The 26,476-nt window shown below is 40.7% G+C and overlaps 1 protein-coding gene across 3 annotated transcripts in view; it reads left to right on the forward strand.

The window, feature by feature from the left end:
- Positions 1 to 24,361, forward strand: part of LOC131677653 (platelet binding protein GspB) — a 40,929-nt gene extending 16,568 nt beyond the window's left edge. For all 3 annotated transcript variants that reach the window (XM_058957557.1, XM_058957559.1, XM_058957558.1), the window contains exons 2-7: positions 14,606 to 14,902; positions 14,959 to 15,151; positions 18,320 to 21,965; positions 22,105 to 22,222; positions 22,291 to 22,436; positions 22,662 to 24,361. In XM_058957557.1, coding sequence (XP_058813540.1) covers positions 14,784 to 14,902; positions 14,959 to 15,151; positions 18,320 to 21,965; positions 22,105 to 22,222; positions 22,291 to 22,436; positions 22,662 to 22,837 — 4,398 coding nt within the window. In that variant the 5' untranslated portion in view covers positions 14,606 to 14,783 and the 3' untranslated portion in view covers positions 22,838 to 24,361. The remainder of the gene's footprint in view (positions 1 to 14,605; positions 14,903 to 14,958; positions 15,152 to 18,319; positions 21,966 to 22,104; positions 22,223 to 22,290; positions 22,437 to 22,661) is intronic.
- The last annotated feature ends 2,115 nt before the right edge of the window (positions 24,362 to 26,476 follow it).

Here is a 26,476-nt window from a genome sequence, read left to right on the forward strand (position 1 = left end):
ACCCGACTTACTCAAACATAGGAATTGATCCCTTCTTTCAAACATGAGCAGTTCATTGAATTTTCATGCCAAATAACTCTTGCACGCAAACTTGTGATCTTTATGTCTGCCCAGTTTACACTTCAAGAATTGTCCCAACTTTTGAGCAAAACTATCCTGTTCGGCATAGTCTTTTAGCGCAACATCGTCTAACATAAGACATTATATAGTAGTTGGCCATTTGACCTAACAGTCATGAAGCATAAGCACAGACAAACAGACATAACAGTATGATTAATTCCTTAAAAACATCGATCCGCCAAACACTATACACGGTTCCAACCACTCATTTACAAATTAGTTAACCCACAGACCCAAGAACTCTTTTTTACTACTGGTCTAGCCCGTATACTTGCGCATATATCAGTGGCGCCATACATGGATTATAATCGTAAATGCGATCACTGTCCCAACTAAAATATATATTCAATATGACCGCTAACATTGGCGAAGAATTGTGGTCGAGTATTATATCTGTTAGTCTGTGGTATAAGTACCATTTGGCATAAGGTATGAAAATACTTTCGAATTTATTTCGGGTAGATCGTACATTTCCATGCGAAACATTTCCAATTCAAAAGAAAGATTAATCTCGACAAACATAAGACTACGGCGTTAAAGCCAACCGTCAAAATTCACTTTTAGCGGAAATTCTTGACAAACCGTTAGCCTCCAACCACAGATGTTGGTAGTAAACCAAAGAGAAAGGTTTTCTCTTTCATTAAATGCTGTGAACTGTGTGTGGCCTATAACGCTTTGTTAGGAATTTCCTTTCAAAGAGAATTTTACGCAGTAATCGTATGTTCGTCGAGAAATGCTCTAAAACACACCAAACCGTTTGTCAAAATGAGCAGTCATTTCGACTTTAATACAGATTCAAGGAAAGTTCAAAAGAAGAAATCAACACCTATGTTTGAATAAACCGGTCAGACGAAAATATCACAAATTTGCGTGCAAGAGTTATTTGGTATACAAAATCAAAAAAGTGCTCATGATTGAAAGAAGGAACCAATCCCTATGATCGAGTAAACCGGTTATACGAGTGGATAACAGGTTTGCTTGCGAGGGGCGGCAACATTCGGTGGCATGTCCTCAGCAGCTTTACACTGCATCAGTTCCTTGAATTAGGTAATGCGCAAACCTTAGGCTACACCACAAAAAAATTAATAAAACATTAACTTTTCTGGGGAATGGGGCATATTGGGGTATGACTTTCTGGGGAATGGAGCATTCTGGGGGATAGAAGTCTGGGGATTGGCTTTTTGGAGAATGGTATACAACCGAGTGACTTAATTGCGTTTAACCCCTTCATGCCTATGTTGCTTGTGGACCACAACGTTTTTAAACAGCTACAACTTTAGCTTGAGGTAAGATTTGGCCATAAAAACAAGTAAGGTTAATAAATGTGACTATTGACTTTCATTTGAGTATTAACAGTTACAAGTATCAGCTCTAGAACCGAAGTTATAGCAATTAGACTGATTGGATTCCGATGAAGCAGTGCTGCCAGGGACAGTTTACGTCGTCGATGGAAAATGAATTTTTCATATATCTTCGTTATGTTGTATGTTATTGCAAACTGATAAAACTTATCAATTTAGACTGGCATTGGCTACATTTTCCACGCAATTTTAAATATTCTAGATTATTTGTACTGAGCAATGAAAGATAAAAATTGAGCAGCTTCTGGCATTGCGAGGGAAGTACCTAACTTTATGAAACAAAAACTTCTTGTGTTTTTAGATCCCCCCGTTTTCAAGGAAAAATTGTTCTGACGCCCTACATGCACTAGAAAAAAGTTGGGCATGAAAGCTAGCAATTAAAAAATACAATCAATTGCTACACATATTCACGACACTATATTAAAATGTTTTCTTTTCGATCGTAAGTTTCAAACACGTGGTTCCAAGAAAACGCGCTCTTTTCGCTTCACTTATTGCACCTTGCCAGCAGTACGAGTCTCCTTTGTGTTGTTACTCTGATACCAAGGTATGCTCGTATTAGTCTTTAGAAAGATTTTTTTATCACTCTAGATGGCTGGTCTCCTTTAAAACAAGTTTCAAATTATTAATAACCATGCTGTTCACAAGCTAGTTCTAACCGCTGTGTTTTTTTCCAATACATCAATGTTTTGAATTAACATTCGAACGCAACATTTTTTGGTAAAATATTCAGTCCAACAAACCCAGTACAAAAGTGTTGAAACGCACTGCTGAATGTCGTACTTGATACGGACTAGCAGATATCCCAATACACATTACCAGCTCTCGTGACAGTTTCACCTCGTGCGTCGATTCATTCGAGTTTGTAAACCAATGACAGCGGGCGTTATTTAATGACTAGTTCTTTTCCTATCCGCGCCGTACACACTGCCAGGCAGTCGGCAATGTGATGTTTACGCACAGCTCGTCTGCTCACCTAGGCGTAAAAGTTAAGACGAATGTGTCCCCTCTTTTGACGTCAACGAACCTCGTGAAAAGCGAGGACACCTCTGGGAGTTATCTGTGTTTGATCGCCGTACGTCTTACCATTTGGGGTGAACTTGTCGTTGTGTTGATTGTTTTGCTCGCGGTAATCATGGAACTGATTAATACTATCTACATATTTAATGATTGAATTTTACTAGCGATCAAACGTCGCCAATATGGGCAGCAAACATTGTTTAGTTGTCTAACCCAGAAAATTCATGGAACCTTTCACTACATTGGGCAAACTACTGTTTGTAAAATCTCAGCAACTATAGTGAATATCGATGAAAACTATCGAAAGTATGATAGGGAACTTATTTTTATAGCTCCCAAAGTAAACCATACATCTAAGCAATTATAATCTTTGTTCAATGCTTCATCAAAGTAGAGTGTGCGAATGATAAACCAATATCACCGCTAAAAATCGAATGCTTTGGCGATGAGCCCTAGTATTAGGACCCATTTAGGGGGGCGTCTGATGTAAAGTGCTCAAACAGAAAGTAATTTTGTTCAACGATTTTGAAGGCAAGGCAACAATGAATCTTTTGTGTAATATTAAGATCTATTTATACATTCATTGTTTATGATAAAAAAATATTTTCAGTGACGCAGAGCCACACATACGAGCGTTCCAATTGTAGACGTCCAACCATTTCCACGTCCAGGAGCGCCACGGAGAACACAATAACTCTCGATAAAATTGTTTGACAGAGGAAATTCAATAAGATTTGTAAAGCTCAGATTTGTAGTTATTCGATGACAAAAAAATAGTAAAGTTCGAGTTTCAGAAAATGGCTTCATGAAAACCATAAAATCTCAGATTTTATTGTAAAATATGTTCACTTTTCTTCAGGAGAAATTTTTTTATTTAGTTTTCTGTGGTTCACCGACAAGCTACACATATTGTGCATTACCGTAAAAGAATCAAGTCAATCCGTTGACGTTGTGAGTTATCGTGTTCGCCAATTTGAATAACGAGGCTTAGAGAAAAACGCTATTAAAGGGTGTCCTACATCAAATTGCATCACAAAAAAACGCTGTAAAAAACCCATTGGGTATTTTCTCTTGAAATTTGGGCTTTTAGAGTCTATTGTTGAAAAGAGTAGGCGATGGCTGATCGTAGACGCACATATTTTTTCATACGTCAATTTTTTGGAAAAAAATTGCGTCGAGTGAATCGAAGAAAATATTGATCGGACTATTGAAGCTGCAAACGCATCGAAGGGGCTGCAAAGGACAACAATCTCTGGGGAGATCGATAACGGATGAAGAAAACTGCTGAATATCTCAAACTTTTCTGCGCCAGTTGCAGATGAATGGCTGGAAGGAGTTGCTCTGTAGAACTGTAGGATTCTTGAAGCCTTCCGGAAAGGGGAGGATTGAGGAAGCTATGGTTCAATCAAATATCGATAACACATCGGCTTGAAGTGACTAGAAAATAAAACAACGAACAGACTGCATTAAGAAGACAATTTGGAACAGTGTCGAAGCACAATGTAGTATAAAATTCTGATCCTCTGAAAATGCGATGTGCCGCGAGACTGGGTGAGATCTATCTTATTATGGTTTTAACTTGTTTTTAAACGTTTTTTACATCTGTTCTCATCGTAAAATTAGCCAAACTTTTAAATTGAACACGTTTGTTTAGTTTTATAGTAGTAATATCCGGTGACAAAAAAAGTTATGTTTGATCTTGGAAATATTAGCGACAAAGCAATAAGATTAGTATACAGCAGTGCTGTAAAGATGTATTAAATCAGTTAATTATCTAGTCTGAAAATTCTGTCGTTAGTATTTGCTAGTATAGCCATTATTTCTCTGATTCAATTCTACTCAGTGTCGCCAAAGGGCGACGTATAGTAATTAGAACTATAGAGCATGCTTCTTGTGCCTTTTTCCTGAGCAGCCTTTGTTAATATCGCATCAAGATCAGCATAAGGTAAAAAGGTATCCTAGCTAACAAGTTTATATATTAAACCCTAGTAAATAAAATTATATGGTACACTAAATACGCGTCAATTTGTTGCACACGCAATCGTGGTAAGGAATCGAAAGCTTGATTATAATACAGGTATAATAATGGTACACGTATTATAACTGAGCGGGGCTTGCCGACGGGAAAATGATCTCGAAATGTACCGCTAGGTCTCTGTCATTCTGAAATGGGTCATTGAGAAATCGGTAGAGCTATCACTATCACCTACCACATCCAAAGACTAAGTTGTTTGCATGCGGCGATTGGACCATATGCAGAAAACTTTTTTTCATAATACCACTGCCGGCTAGTGGGATTTAGAAGGTTAACACACACAAGGAGTTTAGAGTCTATTGTTTACACTGTATGTTTATCGCTGTCAGTTTTTCAAAATTATTGCCGATAGATTGAAATCTGCATGTGTTAAGTAGATACGCGCGAGGAATGCATGGTTGTTTAAAATAAAAGAAGTCCAGCGTGTCCACCAAGATTGCAGAAGACTATTCTAGAGGTTCAATACTAAGAATCAAGCGGATAAAAAAGAGGTCGATTTCTTTTGCCCACTACACCAGACACCCCTGTTAAACTTGGAGCGTCCCAATCCGAAAAAACTCACTATAGACCAATCTCTGGCAGCACAGGGGTGCACGCTTTGGGCTGGCGGATTGGGGCTAAGGAAGATGAGTGCTTGTGCTGAACGAATTACCCGCTATTGCAGGCCTCAGGCTGATGATTGGTACTTGGCTACTGTCTGCTTGACGTCGAGGCTGGCACTTCAAGGGTTTTTCTTTACTAGTGTTTTCAGTTTTGCTGCGACGGACGACAAAAGGACTTCGGATTGATAGTGCGGAGCATGCAGTGGGAGGAACTAGAAGTTATTTATCTATAACAAAATCAATCAAAATCACAAGGCCTATTTGATTGTCAGTGTTGTTCATTGCTTGAACAAGCCTTCTATGCTTGAACAAGCCTTCTATGGAGGGTTTCCAAAACTCTTAGTGGTATTTAGGAAGCCATGTCAATAATGCACTAAAATCAATAAAGTTTCGAAGAATTACCCAATTCACGTAGACCAGATCCCTAACAAAAAAGTAGCCTATACAAGTTCGGCCCTGAGTCGCTGATTGGACACTTTAGCCCCTTTTTATCGGACCTCCGCTGATGGGACCTTTGTTGAGTTGAAAAGCATCTAATAAATGTTGCAAATATTCTTCACCAAACTAGTTCTTTCGTTCATCTTTAATGCGATATTCATCGTGTTATTCACCCATACCTCGAATAACGCTGACCCGTTTGTCATACGGGAGCAACAAATACAAAATCCGAGTCTAAAGCCTGCCCTTCGTTCGCATCATTCTTTGTTCAAGTTAGCCATTATGCGATGTTCATCTTCACATATCATTCGGATTGGCACACGAATAGCTTAGGTGATAATCGCCACTAGTCATTCTTCACTTAGGATTCTTCGTTCTGCATTCCTCCTGCACTGCGCTCTAAAATTTTGTTCATTGCTCGAAGGGTCGAAATCAGTAGCTCATTGGCTTGTTCCGAACATGCACCAGAAGCCAAAAATATTTTTTCGAGAGTCATCTTTCGGCTAAGACGAAATTAGTCATCTTTGTTGTAAGCGATCATCGCTATGGCGAAGAATGCTTTGCTGAAGATTTTGTTCGTTATTCACTTCATAGTTTCCTCATGCAGTTCATTCGATCACCCGAGTTGGTGAACACGGAAGAGCCGTCGGCTTCATTCGTGTATGAATATCATCAGCAACTTGAATATACGCAGCGTTGTCAATGTTTCAGACTTATCTGGAATCTTCCAATTTTTTTTTAACTGAACAGATATTCGTTCAAGCCAGACATTTTGCCAGATTTTTCCAGATATTATGAATTCTACATAACAGCCCAGCGAGGATACCATTATCCCAGATTTATCTGGAACAGTCAGAGTTTTTACAGCTTCCAGCAAAAAGTCAAATCTCTTATTCTATTGGCTTTTTAAATTATAGAAGTTGTTACACACAAATTTTGTAAATCTGGGTCATATTCGGCAAAGTCACGTTCTATGAAGAACAAAATGTATGCAAAATTCCGATGACTTTGAGGTCAATGTCAAGTGACAGATTTTGCCAGACATTTTTAGTTGAACTGCCAGATTTCCTTCGAAAAATAGTGGCCCTGTATTGAGAGCGAAGAACGATACCGGACGAGTGCAGCTGATTCATATTCACAGTGCTTCGTTGCGGTGAAGATGCTGAAGCAACATTGCATAGGGTGACCAAACGTCCTGGTTTACCTAATATATTTCTATTTATGCAGTCCTGGAAGCCTAATATATTTCTATTTATGCAGTCTTCGCTTTTCACTATGCTCCAGATCGCAGTTACGACCGACCGCAACCATAACTGCAACTTATACTCATTCTCCATCGGAATGCGACAAACAAAACATAATACAGTCGAATCTCCCCATTGTACCTTCCGATGGTTTTTTTAATCTCTCAAGAGTGCCTCGTCAATATCGATGAAACAATGGTTACCAACGCTTCTTCTCGGCTCAAATCGTCTTTCAATCCGGGACGCCCCTTGGGTGCCTCTGAAAAGACACATCGGTGTTTTGGTTCTTTTGCTTCTACTTGAGTTTTCTTGTTAGTAGCTTTTTTTCGTCTTACAGGAAATCCATTCCATAAAAAGAAAAATATCAGCTATCGAGGAAAATTTCATTGAGTGCTCTCTCGAGCTGGGGATCATGGAATACAGGGTCGATACCAGTACCTACTCAGTCGCTCTGCTTGTTAACAGTGCAGTGAATCAAACGAACGTTTCTACCTAAAGTCTGCTGTCTATATGAACCGTGCCAGTATTATAAACAAACAAAGCAATCCAATAATAATATTCGTCCCAAGCCAGTGTGAACAATAAAGCACCGTTACTTCCATCGGTGCGATATCGATAATTCATTTTAAGATGTTTGAAACTCAACAGCAAAATTCAACAGCAAATTTGCAAATGCAGTTCAAACTAACGGAAGTCGTCGTTATACAAGCTCACCACACTCGATACTGATAACGATTAAAACTTTGGCCATAACGGAAAGCTACGCTATGGAAGACAACATGCAATACGTTGTTGAGCATGACAATGTTAGGACCAAGATACCCGTTTATATTCACAATGATAAGATTGATATGTGTCTGCACGATCTACACACGGGTACTATTAATAAATTTATTACAACCATCATGTCGGAATACGTAAGATGGAATCCTTTAAGTTTGAAACCAGGAGAAAATTTTTCTATGTAATTCCAACGGTGTTTGTTTCGTGAAAATGCGAGTGACGGAACCTATTCCGTCATATCTGAACTTTTAATTCAAAGCAAAACGCGTGACCAAATCTCAAATCACGCTGTGCACGTATGAAGGACAGACTCCTGCGTGCCCTACGTTGTTACACAAGAAGACACACTGCGAGAAACCATGTACACAAACCTCTAACGAAGCAATATCAACTGCAAGCATACCCATCACACAGGCTTTCAACAACATCAACTAAATCACAAACCTCTGGAGTTGCAGCTCAGGCACCAAAGAATACTGGAACAACAGAACCTACGCACAGCATGTCCGATTATTGTGATGCGCCTACTACTTCCCAATCAACTGCTAGCACCACCGATAGTAAAGTAAATAACAAAGAACACGGATACGCGATCGTGACCCGTAGGCCCCACAAACAACTCAAACCAGGTAATCGTGAAAGCCCATACAACATCAACAGCGAGGATAGCATGAACGAAAGCAGACTAAGTGATCCACAAGCAACAAGAGGCAATGAAATAAATCGATCTTCAATAAGAATAAGATCTTTACCCAAAGTAACAAAGCGCGTACACAAGATCCGATGGATATACAATAAAATTCGATTTTTTTTTATTTTGATTATAGAGGTTTTAACCTTAAGGTCATTCGCCTCTTCGGGTTAGAAACATCTCTTATGAAAATTTTCTAACCCTATGTGCGGGGTCGGGGCTCGAACCCAGGTGCACTGCGTACAAGGTAATCGATTTACCAACTACGCTACGCCTACTCCCAATTCGATTTATTTATTTTTATTTACACATTGATAATATTAAATGATCCACGGTTCAGGTCATGCATTGAGGCGTGTCAAATAAATGAAATAGCTAATAGACGATTAACATGCCTTCACGCCTGGACGCTAAACAGCGACTAACCGCCGAGTCTAGCATCCTACATAACAGGGAGTATGAAATGTCGCACTCAAACCAGTGCTGCGAAGTTTCAAAACCAGTTACTCATTTCTGCTTGTATTTACCGAAACCAGAATTCACATTCATCGTCTCCCTCATTCATTAACTTTCCAACTGACTGAAACTTCATGCAGATTGGAATTGAGTGCAGAGGAAATATAAATTCCTTTACCAACCAATTTGTTTTTATGTGGACAGTTTGAAGGCAGAAGCTGGCATCTTCTACATTTTCGAAATTTTTGGTAACAACGGTAGGTTTTGTAGCTCTCAAATTGAGAGATAATAGTTGTCATTGGAGATTATCAGGCATAGCGCAGGGAAGCTACTTGGGATCGCTGATGTTGCTGATTTACGTCAATGTCATGTTTTTAGTACTGAAAACTCCTCGCCGGTCCTGCACTGATCATCTCAGCATGAAACGTTTACTGATGGTGGTGTAGCAAGAATTGCCTTTGTGTATATCAGAAAAAGCTCATCCTCCCAGACTCGCAGAACTTTTTTACTGTCGAAGCTCTGCCTGCCAGACCCCAGAACTTTTTAACTGCCGAAAACATGCGGAAAAGGCAATGTCGATTGAGAGGTAGCGGGGGGAAGCAGTACTCTTTCGACTGTCCTGGTTTTTTATTCGTCTGATATGGTCACCCTAACATTGCATCTAATGTCATAATTTATTTTGACAATCAAACTGACAACAGGTGCACGAGTGCCTTTACACCACTAACATCCGCCAATCGTTCCAACTAGCGAGTCATTAGTTGAACAGGGATGGTAGTTCGAGTAGCGTATCAAGATCGTGCGGGTAGGGAAGGAGTTGCGCGGAGTTTGAGATCAGTTGTGTATGGCCGTGACGCGATCGTGGTCAGTGGGATTTCTTCCGTACCATTTAGGGTTTCGGGTCGAATTCGTATTTTGGATACCGGACGTATTTGGTGTGCGTCAGGACTCGGTATCATTTTAAGGGTTTTTTTTTCTCTGGTCGACTTTTTGAGGTTTGGATGTCGTTTGGGTCAAGAAGGGATTTGGGCTGGAGGTGTGGCTGTTGATTTTTTGTTGTTGCTTCGGCCGTTGCACAATTTTGGGAGTTGTGATACCGGGGAAAGATTGGTGACCGCATTTACTAGATTCCGGAGGAGAAATTTTAAAGGAAATATTCTACAGTTTCGACCCGTTTTTATAAACTCCCGGTTTTATGCACACCCGATTTTATGAACTTTTTGTTCTTGATTTTATCAACCCCCCGTTAATTCATTATTTTATGCCATCAATTCAGGCCTACAATCTTACAATTGTATTCAATTAAAGTAATGAGTCTTGCATTGTTAGGTAGCAGTCAAAATGTAGGGCAGTTTACCCAATTTTGGTCCTATTTAAGGTAATTGAAAACTAGAATCACATTTTGCTTGAATTCTCAAAAAAATCAAGGCTGCGTGTTTTCATGATAAACTAACAGACTTTCACATATTATCCGTGGAAATCATAATAATTGGAAGAACTGCCGTATGTAGTAAAAATTGTATATTTAGCAATATTATTTTTTAATTATGTTGTAGTTCATGCCAAGCCGCAAACAAAATTTAAACCAAAGACTATTTTTGGCGGACTATCTGTAAACACCGGTCCCGAGGGTACAATTTATTTGTCTCCAATCCAATCCGAACCAACGAGAATGGGTCATGCCAGTCGAAAGCCACTGACCTAGGCTGAAACCGCCCGCCGAACCAATATTGTTTGATGCCGAAAACCCCTTAAAAATATCAAGTCTTTTTCCCATTGTTGAAATTCTGTTATGCAACTGTCCCACTAATAAAATAACCAAAAAAGTAAATATTAAGTGTGCTAACTAAGAGATGGGTACGATATTATTAACTAAAATGGTGAGATCGATCTTGTAAAAATATTCATCTCTGTCGTCGCTTCCAAAAACTTAAAACATGGCGAACTCATCCGTTTCCGATTTTAGTAAAACTTGAAGTCGCCCGCTCAACAAGAAAGCTCTCAGCGCAAACTTTCGTAAACAAAATGAATAGACAACATCATGTGTGTGGCTGGTGGCTGGACCAATATGCTAATAATTATACGATTTCTATCAGATTTTCCCACTGAGTATTTTTCGTAAAATCTTCCGTAAATTAAATTTTTCTAATGAAAAACTGGACGAATTACACTAGAAACGTTGATTATGAACGTAAAGCTTAATTTGATCCACCGTCGTTTCTCTACAGATCACTAATTTAATTATCATCTTCGATCACGTTTTTCTTAGTTGTCAGTTCCAAAACTGGGCGTAGAATGACAGTGAACTACCAATTAATTAATCAAAGAATAATTTCTGCATCTCGCTTTTAAGGAGATTATCTGTTAAATTTCGCTGACAGAATGCATTGTCATTCATAATGAGTCTAATTCCAGATCGATCCTTTGATTGCAAGTTGGATTAGACAACTGTCGAACGATTTTTTGCACTGATACGGCATTAGGTTTAATTTTTCTGCAAACTAACAACTTGAGATAATTCTCAGGTTGCTTCTAATTATGTAGGATGGAAAAAGGAAGTTAAAAAACATTTCCCGGATTTATCAACTTCCCCGTTTTATCAACCAAAATTTTTCGGTTGGTTGATGAAAACGGGTCATTACTGTATTGGATATGACACCGGGTTTCGACGTTTAATGAATTGCAGGTACATTTGACGTACTAGATTTCTGGTGATTTTTCATTGGTTGGTGTTTTCTGACGCGAATTTACATACACGCTAGAACACTTGACATGCAAACGGTCACACGAACAATCACGTTAACATATAAACGCTCAGCAATTCGCGATCACCCACGCACATCTATACCCGTTATCTCGCAAACAAGATAACGCCTCGGTGATAAAGTGAATGTTTTAGCGCTTGTAAATTTACAAACGCTGCCTAAAGCGTAAATCTACGGATGCCAGTATTCGCGCGATTTGAATCAGTCACGTCTGGAACTCCCTATCCTCGGCCCACGCCCTAAATTAGACCAATAAAAAGGAAAAATTATGCTGCGCTGAAATTAAAGTATCAGAATCGCGGTCCGCACTATCATGAAAAAAACAGGCGAAATCCGAATGGGCTCACGGTTATAGAATAGAACAAAAAGTTGCATTTACGCTAGCGACAACCACGTTAACATACAAACACTTCATCCCTTCGCGATCGTCCACGCACACCAACAACGCCCGCCATCCCGCAAACATGTTAGCACTCCGGTGATTAAGTAAACGTTTTAGCACCCATAAATTCACAAACGCTGTGATCCCACAATTGCCCGTGTTAGTATCCATTAGACAACACGTTTCTTGGCGACATGACCGGTATCTCGCTATCTTTTAGAATCTGAACCATATACTGAAAATTGAGTATCAGATTCACGGTCCTCGCGATCATTCAAGAACACGCGCGAATATACGAACGAACATACGATTATACAACCGAATTTATATTCGCGAAGTTACATACACGCTAGCAGACGTGACATACGAAAGCGTTAGCAAACAAACGCTCGAGCCCTTCGCGACGATACACAAAGACGAAAGTGCATTCGCAATCATCCACGCACAACTACGCTCAAGATTTCGCAAACACAAAAACGCCCCGAAGATTTAGTGAATGCAATTTCTTGGTTACAAACAGAATCACTACATGAAACACATTTGGTTGAGTGGTTTGACTAAATGGTAGTGTCGCTCAATATAGTGAAGTTTTGCTGGTTCTTGGGGTGAATAGTGTTTTTCTAGTGTTTAGTTCAGCATTAATACCAGTTTTTCAGACAGCAATTTTTTCGCCCAAGAAAGTTGTGTAGTGAAAATTGGCGTAGTGGTTATGGTAATACCACAAGAACTTGACGCAAAGAAAAAAATATTTTGAACCAATACTAAGTTCGATATAACGGATAGCGGGGTGATAAATGCAAAAGTTTTCTAAGTTCGTTTGTCCACCGTTTATTATCTTTTCGGTAATAGCGTTTTATTACCGAAATGTGCAATTGCATGGTTTATTGTCGATTTTGGTTGTAACCGATCTATCCACCAAGTTCGTCTCCAACATGACGTAGACTTTGCAGGCTCCCAGGTGTTAGTAGTTTTTGTTGGACATGCAAGGAATTGGGCTTCCGCACACTCAAACACACACAATGAAAATAGGATACTTGAAGTAAACAGTCGGTGTTTTCTACGCCTGGATTTATACATTATTTTAAAATTAATCGTATTTTGGAGATCTCTAGTTCTAATTCAGTATGGAAAGACAACCCTGGATGAAAAGAAGGATGTTATTTGCATCATAGTATACTTTCTATGTGTTGTACAGATAACTGATCACCAAGCATTCTCTAACGAATCAAGTGATTTTATTGCGACTCTTTGGCACGTACTCGTATACATTTGGGTACTGTACAGAATTCACTGTACAGTGTTCGTGTTTCCACTGAATAACATCCAATAAAACTCAAAATAAGCTGTCCTCGTCATCTGCGATCCAAATTCTGGTCAAAGATCTGAGCCAGGTGATGGTCGCTTGCGGATATGGGGAGGTTGGATCTTTCTGTTTGCACTGAGCCTCCAACCACGGCATGCGAATGCATTATAGCAGTCGAAAGACACTAGGTTAGCGGGTGGAAAGAAGACACGGCGAAAGGTCGTCGGAAAGATTTATATTTGCAAACGCACACGGGAAACGTTGCTCTCATTCACGAGAGGTGCATCTGTCGGCATGAATGTGTATTTTTACATCGCTTGATTTGCTGCTGGCATTGGGGACACAATGACCAACCAATCTGATGCATACCGCTGTTCTTTGTTTACGAATTGATCAGGCATGGTATTGCCAGGCGCGTCTTTATTTGCGCTGTTTTTACGCGCCAAATATTATTACCGCCTACGACAGGACGGTCGATTCGTCGTTTTATTTGATGAAGTCTAAAACGAGGGATAATTTTAGTGCGCTTCTGTGGAAACATTTTACTAAACAAATTCATATACAAACTTCGATGACAAGTGGATAGTAACCAGATCTACGTTTCTGTGTTATTCGCGTTCTCAATCGAAATACGTTTATTTTTCATTTGGCGGATCATTAGTAATATTCACGTTTAATTTATTATTCCGAGCCAAAAGGTAACCTAAAGTGATTACTAATGATAGTGGTCGTGTTACATCCTTCAGAAATGATTATACACTGACTTGATTGTGAATAGCACAATATTTCACAATCAGCAAAAAGAAGCAATATTCCCGGAAACTATGACAGCAATTGGAGCAGACATCCACAGCGCACCGTTCTACTACGACCTGCGCAACAAGTTGTTTGAGGTTTTGAGTCAGACGGCCGCAGAGTTATGAGAATAATACGTGATGGACGAATCAATGTGGCCCATCGCAGTGCCCCGGTAACTATCAGTGATGCAGTCGGTGCTTTGGTTACCGCTACATCATTTCACCAATGTTTGTCTCCGCCCTTCCTGGTCAGCCGAGTTGTCGGTCGAGTAGCGAGTGTCTTCTGTTCTGTTAAATTTAGACTAGTCAGCTGTACGACTAATACAAACTAAACCTTTTGACATTAACATCGATTCGAGTGCGCGACGTTTTTGTTTTACTGGGCAACCCGAACAACGTTTGACACCGAACATCATCCCAAACATTTCTGCTCGTCATTGCAGACAGGTTCCATCTTTCGGCACCGTTCCCGTTTGCAATGTGTAGTATGTAGGAATACGTAATTTGTTTTGGATTAGATAATACTGCAGACATAGTTCGTGTCTATAGTTGGGAAGCGAAACATTCCTTTTCTAATGTGCTTTTTTTATTCGATTCTATATTTGCAGTGACCCAACGTGATAAATCATAGCGAACCAATAGCAACCTACCTGAAGACGGTCTCGGTTCTGGCGCACCTACCAGAACCGAGATATTTTCACCTTTAGCAACCTGTAACGGTTAGGGTATATCGTGGAAGTGAATTTGCTATATTTACTAGCTATTAAATTAAACCATATTTAAAAAATGGAATTTAAAATACTTAACGTGTCGGCTGTTAGGACAGTACCAACTGCAACACACTTCACCAGTATGGGGCGTGGTAATAGCTATGCAGCTGGGTTCCAGGCTTTTGCTGGAGAAAGGTAGGATTGGGTTCGTTTGTCTAGAAAACAAGTTGTTACAAATCTTTTTATTTTAGGATAATTCGTAGTATACCGTACAGCATCCCCGCTGTCAGTCATCACTACGGCAATGCATTTGCACCTGATGGCGAAGAAGAAGATGGAGCCGAATCAGAAGATGATAGTAGTAGTCACAGGATCAACTTGGCACATCCGGTTGGCATTGCCGATGACAGTGATGGGGAATACTATTATGAAGAGGAAGTTGATGTAAGTATCTTTACACTTTACTTGGAATATACGGCCCTGTTGCAATTAAGTTGATTGCTAAAGAGGAATTTCAATTCTATTTCATTATCATTTTTATGTCCAACTTTTCCGGAGATACCATACCTGGTGGTGGATAAGAGTGGAAGATCCGAGCGAGTGCTGGTTCTTTAATCTCTAAATCTCATGACTAATAATCATTAGATCGAGTGTTTTGGCGGACAGCTTACATGGATGTTTCTACTTTCAAATGGAGGGACATATTGGTTCAGCTGTTCGAAGACTTATTTGAGCTTGGACATAGTGATCGATTCATTCGATTCGAATCAATGGACTGTCATCTATAAGAGATGATCAGACTGAAGGTGAGGTTTTTTATCTCTTAACTCGCTCGAACTGTCGCTCTTGTTCGTGGAGTTGGCGAGTAACACTCATCTATAACGAATCGGATTCGCTGTTTTCAGAAACAGGGATGACAATCTCTTATGGATGGAACCTTTTTCTTAAATATTCCGCTTGAGCCCTTCGCGATCATCCACGCAACCTACACCCGCGATCTTGCCAACATGATAATAATCCGGCGATAAGGTGAACGTCTCAGTACTTTTCCTTTTTCAACGCGGTCTCAAGTGTGAACCTAAAAACCCACGCGCTCGAGCGATTATGAATCGGTCACTTCTGGAAGTCTACCGTCGGTACCACCAGCCTAGGCCCATGCCTTCAATTTAATCATTCAAAAAATAAAGCTCTCATATCCTCTAGTGATATGGAACTCTAGTGATATGGAAGAACTCACTTTCTTCTAGCACCTGAACCGTAAACCGAAAATTAAGTATCAGATTCACGGTTCGCGCGCGATCGTCCAAGAACACACAATACTCTTGGTAAATTTCAGAAACGTGTCATCCTCAATAAGCTGACGAACTAAGCCGAAAGTGAGAACGGACTGTCGCAAAGGCAGTTCGGACTCCGGAAAGGGATCTCGACGGTGGACGCCATCCGTACAGTCATCGCGAGCTCGGAGAAAGCATTGAAGCAAAAGAGAAGAGATAAACGCTACTTTGCTGTTGTGATGATCGACGTAAAGAACGCGTTTAACAGCGCCAGATGGGACTTATCGCCGTAGCGCTGTGCAAGGTCTATTTGTGCCTGAACCGGACATTTTGTGCAATGGTCTCAAACATTACTTTCAGAACCGAGTACTGGTCTACGAGACAAACATGAAGTAGATGTCGATTAGAGTCACGGCCGGTGTACATCAGGACTCCATACTCGGCCCAACGCTCTGGAATAGAGTGTACAACGGAGTGTTAACACTGGAACTGCCCAGGGGAGTGGAGATCGTCGGTTTTTCAGATGACATTGTCCAGACGATATCCGGTGAGACCCTCGAGGAAGTGGAGATGTTGACGGAAAAGACAAAAGGCATCGTGGAAACCTGATTGGCTGAGGACAAGTTGCAGCTGGATCACCACAAGACAGAGGTCGTGCTGGTCAGCAACCGACAAAAAAAATCCTGCATATCGTGATCAGCATCGGCGGACCTTCAATCTCATCGATGATCTCGGTATGATGGTCGACGATCGGTTGAAGTACAACAACCATGCCGACTATGTATGTAAGAAGGCTGCGAGGACAACTAACATATTGACAAGGATCATGCCAAATATCGGAGGAGCACGATGTAGCACGAGACGTCTCCTGGCGGGTGTCTCATCCGCAATACTGTATGGCGTACCGGCCTGGGCAGTTACGCTGAACTCAAAGCGGGACCGAACGAAGTTGACGTTTCGTCTAATGGGTGTTCGTGTAGCGAGCGTGTACATAACGATATCGGCAGAGGCGGTATGCGTCATTGTCGAGATGATTCCCATCTGCATCACTCTGGCTCAGGAAGCGGAGTGGTATCAGCGAAGAAATACATGTAATGCAAGGAGACTGGTCCGAGCGGACTCGTTGACTAAGTGGCAGCAAGAGTGGGACAACGCGGAGAAAGGAAGTTGGGTCCACAAAACATCCCAAATGTGTTGCATAGGAGGCATGGAGAAGTGAACTTCCATTTCACGCAGCTCATGTCCGGGCACTGATGCTTCCGGAAATACCTGCATCGGTTTGGACATGCTTCGTCTCCCGTCGGCGAAGAGATGTGCCACGATGGATGAGCATAGCTGGGGTGCGGTCAACAGTGTAGTGACGAGTACACCCTCCGAGTTGCAGAGGAATTGGCGAATAGACCAACAAAGCAACGCAGCCGACTACAAAGTTGCCATGAAAGAACGAATTCAGAAAAAAAATCCGCCTTTGGGGAACTTTCCGTAGATCCACCACCGGGCACCAGTTGAGTAGTACGCGACGCAGTATCGGGTTCGGGTCATCTGGAATCGCCAGACCGACCTCGACAGCGTGTCGTTAGTGCGCCAGTAAACCGGAATCTACGCTCTACCCAGAATCGCTTGACAGACCTCGGCATCTACTAGCCGGCTCGTTGAGTTGGTTAAGTCTACCGCCAGAGATTAGATCAAGTGGATCGGGACGAAGCGGTGAGCTAAACGACGTAGGAAAACAAGTATCTGGATCGGGATAAATTCACCGCCGTGGAATTCACAGACGGAGTATGGTGAGTTCACCGCCGGAGACTATCCGAGTAAATCGTGATAAGGTTGGGGGTTGAATGACTCACGGAAACAGGAGCTAAATGGCGCATGAAATTAGCAGCCAAATGGCTAATTGAGGCGACATAATACATGGGCTGAATGGTTAAAAGATGGAGCCAATTCATGAATAATCATGTGAGGCTCCGAGATAGCAGCGGAACACTCGTGAGCAAACGAAAGAGGGGCACAACGAAGTCCCCACGAAGTAATACCTTGATGTAGTTCCGTGGGAAAGAAGAGCACAAAAAGAGTAAGGAGGGTTTTAGTGGGTAGGCACGAAAGTTAGTTGTGAGACCCACACAGTGCCAATACCCTACAGACCAGGCTTTTAAAGCTTTTTAAAACATTATTATAAAAAACACATACATACATACACACAAGTGCATTTCCCGTACTTGACGAACTGAATCGAGTGGTATATGACACTCGGCAAAGAAGTCAATTTCAAATTAATCTACTGAGAAAGGCAAATATCGGTTTATTAGACTATTAGTAAGCGTTCTCATTTCTTTTGCAGGAGGATGTCGAAATGTCACCAGCCATCGAGGTTATTTCCATAGATCCAAACTGTGATTATGATTCGGAAGAAGAAGAAGAAATACGGTGTGCTGCTGAGCGGAGGCTAACGACGACCGCGTTCGCCATAGAACACTCTTTGGAACAGTCATCGTCAGTGGTTGGTGAAACTGTCGTTGAATGTGATAACGCAGTAGTGGACGTGGAAACTGATGTGATAAATGCTCTGGAAAACGATAACATTGAACCAGAGTTGCAAAATATTCATTGCGATTCGGATGGGGAAGATTCGGATAGTAGTAGCAGTAGCGGCAGCAGTAGTAGTAATAGTAGTAGCAATAGTGCTAGTAGTAGCAGCAGCGACAGCAGCAGTGACAATGATAGCAGTGATCGGAGTACAAGTAGTGCTTCTAGTACTGATAGCGAATCAACCTCAACAGCATGCAGTCCTTCGGGAGAGTTTCACACTGATCACAAAAATGCAGAAGAGCTACAGAAAGCAAACGTTGCACGAGTTATGGAACGTCGTAAAATAATGGCCATCGAGCGCTCGAGGCGGAGAAATAGCACTAACCGAAAATCTTTTTCGCTCCCGCAATCCCCGGTCGCGGCTGTTGACAGCAATAATTGGGCTCATGAAGCGACGAGTCTCAGTTTCGAAGATCTCGACGTGTCAGCAATTGTGAGTGAGCTGAGTCCGTTGAAAGCTCCGGTACGTACATGCATGACTGATGACAAGCTGATAGAAGAGTTGGCTGAGAGAAATTTTGATCTGACTTCCTATATCACGGAAGAGGATCCGACTGATTCCTCAGCTTCGTTAGGCAAACCACATGTGAACAGAAAAAACCTAGAGCAGCCCACGCAATCGGAAAATTCTCCTGTAAAAAAACAACCCAGATCCCGCGGTAAGCAAATAAAAATTCTGCGTGAACTAATGATCTCTCCCATGTCTAGTACTTACGATTCGGGGGGAACACGCAGAAGTTGCACCAACAAAGCTCGCCGAATAGTAGAAAATACTGACTCGGAATCGGAGGAGTCCGAAGCGGAAGCTGACAGTAGAGCTTGTGGGAAAATTTTCGGTTTGGAGCAGCTGCCCGGAAAAGCAAAACGAAAGGATGATGACACCAAAGCCGACCCGACTTGGAATCCTAACGTAACGAACGGTGTAAAAACTACATACAAATCAACAGTGCAGGGTCCAAAATTATCGACGGTGACAACAACAGTTACACCGGCTTCAACTGTTAAACCTGAAAATAGTGAAGAAAAATCAGTTAAAAATAACGGGAGCATCAAACGAACGAACAGTATCGCCAACAACAAAACCAAGATACGTAGCGCTGGATCGCAATTGGCACGCAATAAAATGCTTTCATTGATGTCGAAAAATAAGTTACCAAGACATCCTACCAAACAGAAACCCACTGGCAACAGTCAATCCAAATCAACGGGTAAAGTCCCGGATGATCAGGGCAGAAAGAAACCTCCAACAGCTTCGAACATCAAGCTCGATCATGACTATTGTTCACCGAAGAGAAAACCTAACACAAGCTCATCCGCGTCATCAGCAACACAGCGTAAAGCAATTGAAATTCCTTTCCTGCTACCTACAATGGATCAGATGAAACAGAAAAAGAAACTCGCAAAAAGTGAGAAAAAACGGCATGATGTCCCTGATAAAAAAGATAATACGGGTAACAACTGTGATAAGAAAAGTAGTCCAAAAAAGGAGACTAATGGACCAACTCAAGCAAAGGTTTATTGCGAAACTGAAACTACTACTAACGTGGTTCGTGAAACCGAAACTACTACCACTCTGGCATCTGTGGGGACTGAAGTTCTAGTAAAAGATGAAGAAAAGGAACATATAGCAGTCACAGATCCCCCCCTAGCACATCCTCAACCTCCTAAACAAATTTCGTTACTGAAAATCAATCAGAACAAACCGAATGGAGTGCAAACTGTCGGAGCGACATCAACCAGTGAGATACCTAAGTCTGAAACACAATCGATCAATGCAACCAGTAGTACCAGTAATGAATGTATTGTTAAAATAAAAAAGAAACTTAATCTGCAGGAATACAAAAAACGACGTGAACTACCAACAGAAGATGTCACAGCACCAGCCGTAGCTGCTGTGGAAAGCAATAGTAGCATCAGTAGCAGCTCAACTATCACTAGTACACCAACCAGTAAAGAAGATTTGCTCGTGGGACTAAAGGACACTCAAGTGAGTGGACAGCAATTATTGTTATTAAACGGTGCTGGTCGTCAAGCTAATATCAAAACACCACTTGATCCAATTTCGGCGGCTAAACTGAAAGCCCTGCGAATGCAGCAACTCAAGAAAGAGGCGGCGATCAAATCAACCGAAGCAAAGACCATTCCAAAGACTGTTTCCACCATGGTTCCGCTCGCGGAGATAACTTCGATTAAATTCGATGAACATGGGCAGCCTGTGCCCTATGATAAAAATATAGAGGAAATTGGCGGCGATTTAAAACTGCACGTGGACTATGAGGAAATTATAATCGTGTCAATGGGGTGCAACACAGAAGTTTCCATCAATCCTAAGGAATCAAACAAGGACACTGTAAACATAAAAAATTCAGCCTCCAACCTACCCGAGAAGAATATTGCCAGAAGTGAGCTTCTCTCAAACATTACAGACACCATAAAACGGTGTCAATCTTCTGCCTCAACTATTATTTCCAGTAGTTCGTTGATTTCCAGCATTCACGAGATGGTGATAAAAAAGAAATCTTGCGATAAAAATGGATCGTTAGAAGATCAAGCTAGCAAACAGTTCGTTACTGGCGGACAGGCCAATCAGCAGGGATCACCGAATATTGGTGTTTCTCCACCTAATGCCTTCTCACCGGGTAAACCTGAGAAGGCAGCTGGCTCATATGAGCAATCACCCTCGTTTGACTACGACGAGACACAATTGCAGCAGTCAGTGGTAAACACTAAGCCAGTTGAACATGGCGAGGACAAGATCATCATGCATTTACGCAAAGATCGGCAGCGGCCCATATGTGTTTCGATAGCTGTACAAACTTTATCGCTGGATCGGTTTCCAGAGCTAAAAAAACTATCTCCTGTCAAAGTTAAGGAAAGAACTGTATCCCGCAGCAGTTGTGGGTCAACTCAACGCAACTGTAATCGCCAGGTGACGGAGAAGAATCGCGACCGTTCTCACCGACAATATCGAAGACGTTACAGTAGGTGTTCCTCTTCGGAGTCGGAAGTGCGGATAAGATCTGCGAACTCACACCGAAGTAGAAACAAGCGATCGTCGTCCCGACGAAGCCGTAGTCGGCGTAGCAGCTCTCGCCGGAGATCCCAATCGCGATCCCGATCCTATCGGCGTCGTAGTCGCAGCAGTTCGCACCGTCGTCGAGACAGTGCTTCATCGGATAGGCGTTCACGCTACAGGAGGGATCTCTCTCGCAGCCGTCGTGAGCAGAACAGCAGGAGACGAACATATCGCAGTGAGACTCCAAGCTATTCCGACAGCAGTTTTTCGTCCTACTCTCGATCGAGGTCCCGTTCGTCTAGGTCTCGTTCTTCGTCACGATCGTCCTCCCGAGCGAGGACCCAGCTACGCAACGAATTTCGCAGAGCAGGAGTTTCACCTGGTAAGTTTACTAAAATAAATTTACAAATTAGCAATGTATTGGGGAGTAGACTCGAACGACATAGATAATATCGGATAATTTCAATTTTAATCTATGTAATTACGTAGCACTAAAATCAGATGTGGTCTGCTCATTACAGAACGTAAGATTGTCTACGTAGGTCGTTTGGAACCAACGCTGAAGCGGGACGATCTGAAACGAAAGTTCATGCACTTTGGACGTATTAAACAAGTAACACTTCACTACAAAGAGTCCGGGTATGTATTTAACGAAAATACAACAGTAGGTGCGAAATACTGACAGTTCTTTAATTCTCTATCGCTAGTGCCAAATACGGTTTCGTGACATTCGAAAGGCCCGCTGATGCATATAAAGCCATTGATGCAAGTGGAAGTGATCCTAACCTGTGTGTGTACGACGTTAGCTTTGGAGGTCGTCGAGCATTCTGCCGAACAGAATACGCTGATTTAGGTAAGTAAGCAAATTCAAAAACGACTTCCCTTGCTAGACGTACACTCTAATCACTTTCTCATCATCAAGCATGGAAACGTCAAGCATTATTTTCACAAAAACCTGTCCCTCTCCGGAATCAAGTCCTAAAGAAGCTGTTTCTAAAAGGTTTCACATCTCGTTTGGGAAAACATAGTCGATTAATTTTTGTTTTAATTTTTTTTTGTTTCTATCTGCTTCTGCTAGATGGTGACCTCTCGCATGATCAGGAGCCTATACCGTATCTAGCCCCTGATGGTACCTTTGTTTTGACGCCAAATCCGCTTAACGTTCTTCCACGCAAGGACGAAGGTGAGTCGTTCGAGGATATGCTGAAGAAGTTGAAGAAGGAGATTATTTCCAAAAAGCCACGCAAATCCTGACCGTGTACCATCGAGGCAGACCCTCGCTTTGGCCACTGCCACACTGCCGATCCTAAAATACGTCTTTTGGTTATGCCTGCCGTTAACTCTCTGCGACTACAGGTAGTCGATAGGTGAAGTTTTCGCTAAATTGCGGACTTTGTTGGTGAACATTTTTATTTTATTTGAGTTCGAGTTTATTTAATTTGAAACATGCGTAATTAGGATGATTTTTTTTGTTCAGAATTTTCAGATTTATAAACCGGCATCAGCATATTAACGCCCATCAACATTATCTTCGATTGCCCCAAATGTGCCATTTTTTATATAGCTGGTTACACTAATATATTAAAAACAAATGTTACATCAACAAACTGTCGATAGCAATGTTTTGTAATTTCATGAATTTCGCTAATATTGTACATATATCAAACAATTTTTTAAATTTTCTCCCCAAAATGGTACGTTTGAAATTGACTGGGATTTCACCGTTATTTTGTGCTGCATAGAAATGTGTCAATAAAGCCTACACTACTTTGGAGAGATGGAACCAGAGATATAAGGAGAACCCAAGGGAGAACCTCAAAAAAATGAAAATTTGATGTTTGGTTAATATTGCTGTTCGGTTTGAAATTATTTTTATTCTTTCTCAAATTTTCACTAAAGTACGGGTTCCATCGATATCAGTTCGTTTTGTACAATTCGTTTTGTAGCTACAGTGACTGGAGTTCGAATATGATATACGACGACTAATTAAAGATTCATCTAAACAATTTCGTATTAAGTTTTTTGATTTTGCTTATTGTTCATATCGATGAGTAGTAATTGACTGTGTGTCGATAAATTTGTTGAATTTCGGCAAAGATCTATCAATCACGTTTTGATCAAAAGGTGTTCCATCAACAAATTAATTTAATAGTTAAAAACAGTGAAACTACATATTTTTGAATAGTTTGAAAAGGCAGTGTCAGCACACTTGGTTCGAGATTTTAGCGGATCATCGATGGAAGTTCAATAGTCACAGAGATACGTGACAACTAATTATGAGTTGTTGAAAGACTGGTTATGACCTCTGTTAAACTAATTCAACGAAATTAGTGAAAACATACAATGAAATAATTTAGAAAATATTAAAAAAAAGATTCTGCCAAACCTGATTCGTTTCAAACGATTTTTTTTCATCTAATTGACCCCAATTAATAAACAGACAGGCGTGGAATAATCGTGTTACATATAAACAATAAAAAAATACATTAAAAATCTGTGATTTTTTAAACCTTAAAAAACATTATGTTTCGTTTTGACTTGATGAAATATAAATATTCACTTCCACGGTTATTATAAGTGTAATTAGAAAACTTACATGCGCATGCCAATTAGTTTACCATGTACTGCATACAAATGCTAAGTCGATAGACCGCAAAATGTTCTAGACTAGACTCTAGAAGACGATATATTTTCAATAGATATTTTGCTTCAATTTTTTTTTCGTAGCGTACGTTTAGTTTAACAAATTTGATAATTTGCTGAGTTTTGTAGTTTAAATAATGTCTGATATTTTGTTAAATAAAATCTAGAATCTACAATAGTTGTGCTTGATTATCCGAAATTTCCTATTAAATTATATCTCCTATATTTTACCGAAAGTCCTCTAATTGCTAATTCAGTTTTTCCTTTACCCTAAAGCTGAGTCAAATTGTATCTTCAAGAGCTGTCAGTTTATACATTTTAATGATAGTTAGAACTTGACTCATTTTCGCTTCAAACATAACCGACATAAGAAATACATTCTCACGCTGGAAACAAAGGGTCCAGACACCTCTCTGGCGTCGGAGATACTCAGTGCATACAAAGGATGATGGAAAGCAAATGGGTGATCGACCCTGGCAGACTTTAAGTCCGAGACGAACAGGGCTCGAGAGCAGTCCCTCCGGATGTCATAGAGTGTCGAGCTGTATTAACTGACAAGGTATATAGCTCGGAAGTCAAGGAAGATTTCGGAGTGCAAAGCGTATAAATCGGCGATGGACAGACACGAATCGGTCAACGCCGTTCTGATAGTACGCATTCAAGTATTTACCATGTATATGCCGGATTTGTGTTTGATTGATTTTAACAATAATATCTATAATCTAAAATTTTTCAGAAAATGGCTTCATTGAACTGTTCTAAACACCCATGACATCAAGTTTGATTTTTTGTGTTCCGAATTCATCTCGTCAGTAACTAGTACCATCTGGGTGTCTGGTTGGACGATGTATCTAAACTAGTTATAAAAACACAAAAAAAATCCAAACAGCTCACCCGACGTCTAAAGCAACTGACTTGTCCCGAGTGATGTCCGGGAAGCAAATGCAGAGGCTCTGGTTCGCTTACGAGAAAGCGAAAACGAACTCTTGGTGGTCGTTTTTTTTGTTCCAATGCGTCAGAATTTTCCAGCTCCTGATTGGTTTATTCTGATAACTTGCACCTTAGGAAATGTTACTGCAGGGAGGAATATTGGAATGACAGCCCCTGTCAAGAATGGCGTCTCTACAGCCAGCATCACTGCCATGAAAATCAAAACAATAATTTTGGATCGAGTCATTAAAAACTGTATTTGGTTACTAAACAAAACCATATGACAACGACTACCATCATTGTGACTTCAAGCCAAATCGTTTCGATGTATTTTTTTATAATCCTGCGGAAGTGCTTCAATTTTTTTCTAATAGATTAATACAATATTATATTATAACCATATCCCTATAACAATAACTCGTATCTTCATTCTATAATTTCATATAATTTTAAAGAAAAAAGCATTTATCACAAAATATCACAAAAAGACCTTAATGTATGTGGTCACCATAGCACTTATGATTTTTGTATAATATGGAGGATTCCAGCTAAAGTTTTTATTTATGCGGGTATTAAGATTTCTGACAGCTCATTTAGAACCACAGATGCAAAGTCACACCCAGCCCCGTGAAAACTGTTTGTTGCCTGAAGCTGCCACCAAATGCCAGTAGCGCTAGCTACGTTTCAAATGTTCAAGGTCTGTTCACATGAACTGTATAACACTGTTTAAAAGTTGGATTCAAAACAAGTAATTAATAACAATATATGAGAAATTACGCTTTCTCTTGCATCGCTTCTTCTCCACAAAATCCGAACGCTTTTTTCGCCTGAGTGCTAGTTAAGCACATCAAAACGAGGTTTGTTTGCATTCGATAAGTTTCAGGTCGAGTTAACAACATTGGCTCGTAGCGATGTGAATGTTGCTTAAAGCGTGTTCGCTGTCATTTTTGACAACTAGCCGAGCCAGAAAGCCAGCTTATGTTGGCTTCACTCATTTTTCAAAGAAACGTCAAAACATTCACCCTCTTGGTCAAACCAAAGGAGTTTGGTTTGTTTGCCTCACGAAATACCTAACCTCAACCGGTTTTTGCAGAGCATTTTTTTTTGTTTTCCTCACGAAATAATTCGGCACCGTTTCTTTTTAACGGGAGTAGAAAGGTCAATTGTGGATTTGCGACTAAAATTAGTCATGCGACACCTACAATTGAACTCATGAACTGGCAAAGTGATACAGTTTGCTTTTTTTACCCGCAAGTGAGTCGTAGCTTATAACAAAAACTTCATTTTCTTTTCAGAAAAAGCTTACTACTGCCAAAATAT

This window comes from Topomyia yanbarensis, chromosome 1 (assembly GCF_030247195.1).
Source record: "Topomyia yanbarensis strain Yona2022 chromosome 1, ASM3024719v1, whole genome shotgun sequence".
In the NCBI taxonomy this organism is placed as follows: Eukaryota; Metazoa; Arthropoda; class Insecta; order Diptera; family Culicidae; genus Topomyia; species Topomyia yanbarensis.